This window comes from Aspergillus pseudotamarii, assembly GCF_009193445.1.
Source record: "Aspergillus pseudotamarii strain CBS 117625 unplaced genomic scaffold BDV38scaffold_45, whole genome shotgun sequence".
Lineage (NCBI taxonomy): Eukaryota > Fungi > Ascomycota > Eurotiomycetes > Eurotiales > Aspergillaceae > Aspergillus > Aspergillus pseudotamarii.
The window spans coordinates 276,450-277,788 of record NW_022475059.1 but is presented as its reverse complement, the minus strand read 5'-3'; the positions used below and the strand labels follow the sequence as shown (position 1 = coordinate 277,788).

Sequence of the window (1,339 nt, the reverse complement as noted above, 5' to 3'; positions counted from 1 at the left end):
CACTAATTATACACCCGCAAGGCATCCTTGTCTCACGATTCCAAAGGAACATGTTGTCGAGAGCCGTGCATATTTCCTCTTATGGAAATTGTGTATTATATACAAAAGCCTTATTGTCTTTAGAACTTTTATCCAAAGTAGCGGAAAAGTTCGTCTCTGACAGCATCTTTTATGTTGCTAAAAAAAGTGAAAGTAAAACATAGGTTGCTAAAGCAACCACTTTTCTTCTTGCCTAGCATACATTACAAAGGATCAGGGCAATCTTGACCTTCTCGATGAAAGTATACGTGGCCAAATCCTAGGATCGCTCCCACCGACGTCAATTTTACTTAGAAATACTTGACTCCTCAGGCGAGGTCCACAGGGTCTGCGTAAAGTTGAATGAGCAATTACCTCTAGAAATGTTCCATCTAGGTAACATACAAGGTTGTCCCGTAGAAGCTGCATAATGACTGTTGAGTCCTTGTAGCTCTCTTCACTAAGAGAGTCGAGCTCTGGAAGATTTCGTCAGAAATGGATTAGTAGTACACGACCAGGGAGAGCCATATTATGAGTTCGTACCAGCTATCGCATCGTCAAACGCCTTTTTGGCAAGATGACAAGCCCTGTCGGGGGCATTGAGAGTCTCGTAGTAGAACACGGAGAAGTTGAGAGCAAGGCCTAGGCGGATAGGGTGAGTAGGGTGCAGATCAGCTTGGGCAACCTCGGTAGCGGCTTCGTAGGCCTCGAGCGACTTCTGGGCGGAGTCCTTGCGGCGGAGTCCGGTAGCAAATTCGGTAAGATACTTATGGTAGTCACCACTCCTGTAATAGTTCCGTTAGACATCATGATGATACAAAGACAAAGGGCTTTCCGCCCGTTCGGCGCCGCGGGGGCGGGGGGACACGAATTGAAAATGCGCACATCTTGTAGAAAAAAGCTTTGGCCTCGACAGACTTAGCAGAGGGGATCAGGTGTATATGAATAGTATCAAGAATGCCCTTGCAGACCATGGTGAGCTCGTTTTCTATCTTACGGCGGTACTCCTGGATGAGAGTAATCCCAGAATATTTGCCCTGGATCACCTCATTCTGCTCAATCGAAACGACTATTCTCCAGGCAGCACGGCGAGGGCCAACCATATTCTTGTAGGCTACAGACAGAAGGTTACGCTCTTCAACACTAAGTTCGCGGTCCTCAGATGCAACGCTTATCATGTTCTCAGCCATATCTGGAGGCCGGTTAGCGCGAGCTTTGCTGCTGCAGATGTATCGATGGAGAATATCAATCATTACATACCCTCATAGCGCTCCGCCTGCTCCGCGAGCGTGGCCAGGTAGACAGCTTGGTTCGTGACCAT

General features: G+C 47.6%; 1 protein-coding gene across 1 annotated transcript; it reads right to left on the bottom strand.

The window, feature by feature from the left end:
- Window positions 1-325: 325 nt before the first annotated feature.
- BDV38DRAFT_272967 (14-3-3 domain-containing protein) lies at window positions 326-1,339 on the bottom strand (the record flags this gene model as incomplete). The annotated part of the gene is made up of 5 exons (XM_032057588.1): window positions 326-367; window positions 424-494; window positions 562-803; window positions 904-1,210; window positions 1,279-1,339. 5 exons carry the CDS (start codon window positions 1,337-1,339, stop codon window positions 326-328), a joined length of 723 nt encoding a protein of 240 aa, XP_031911351.1.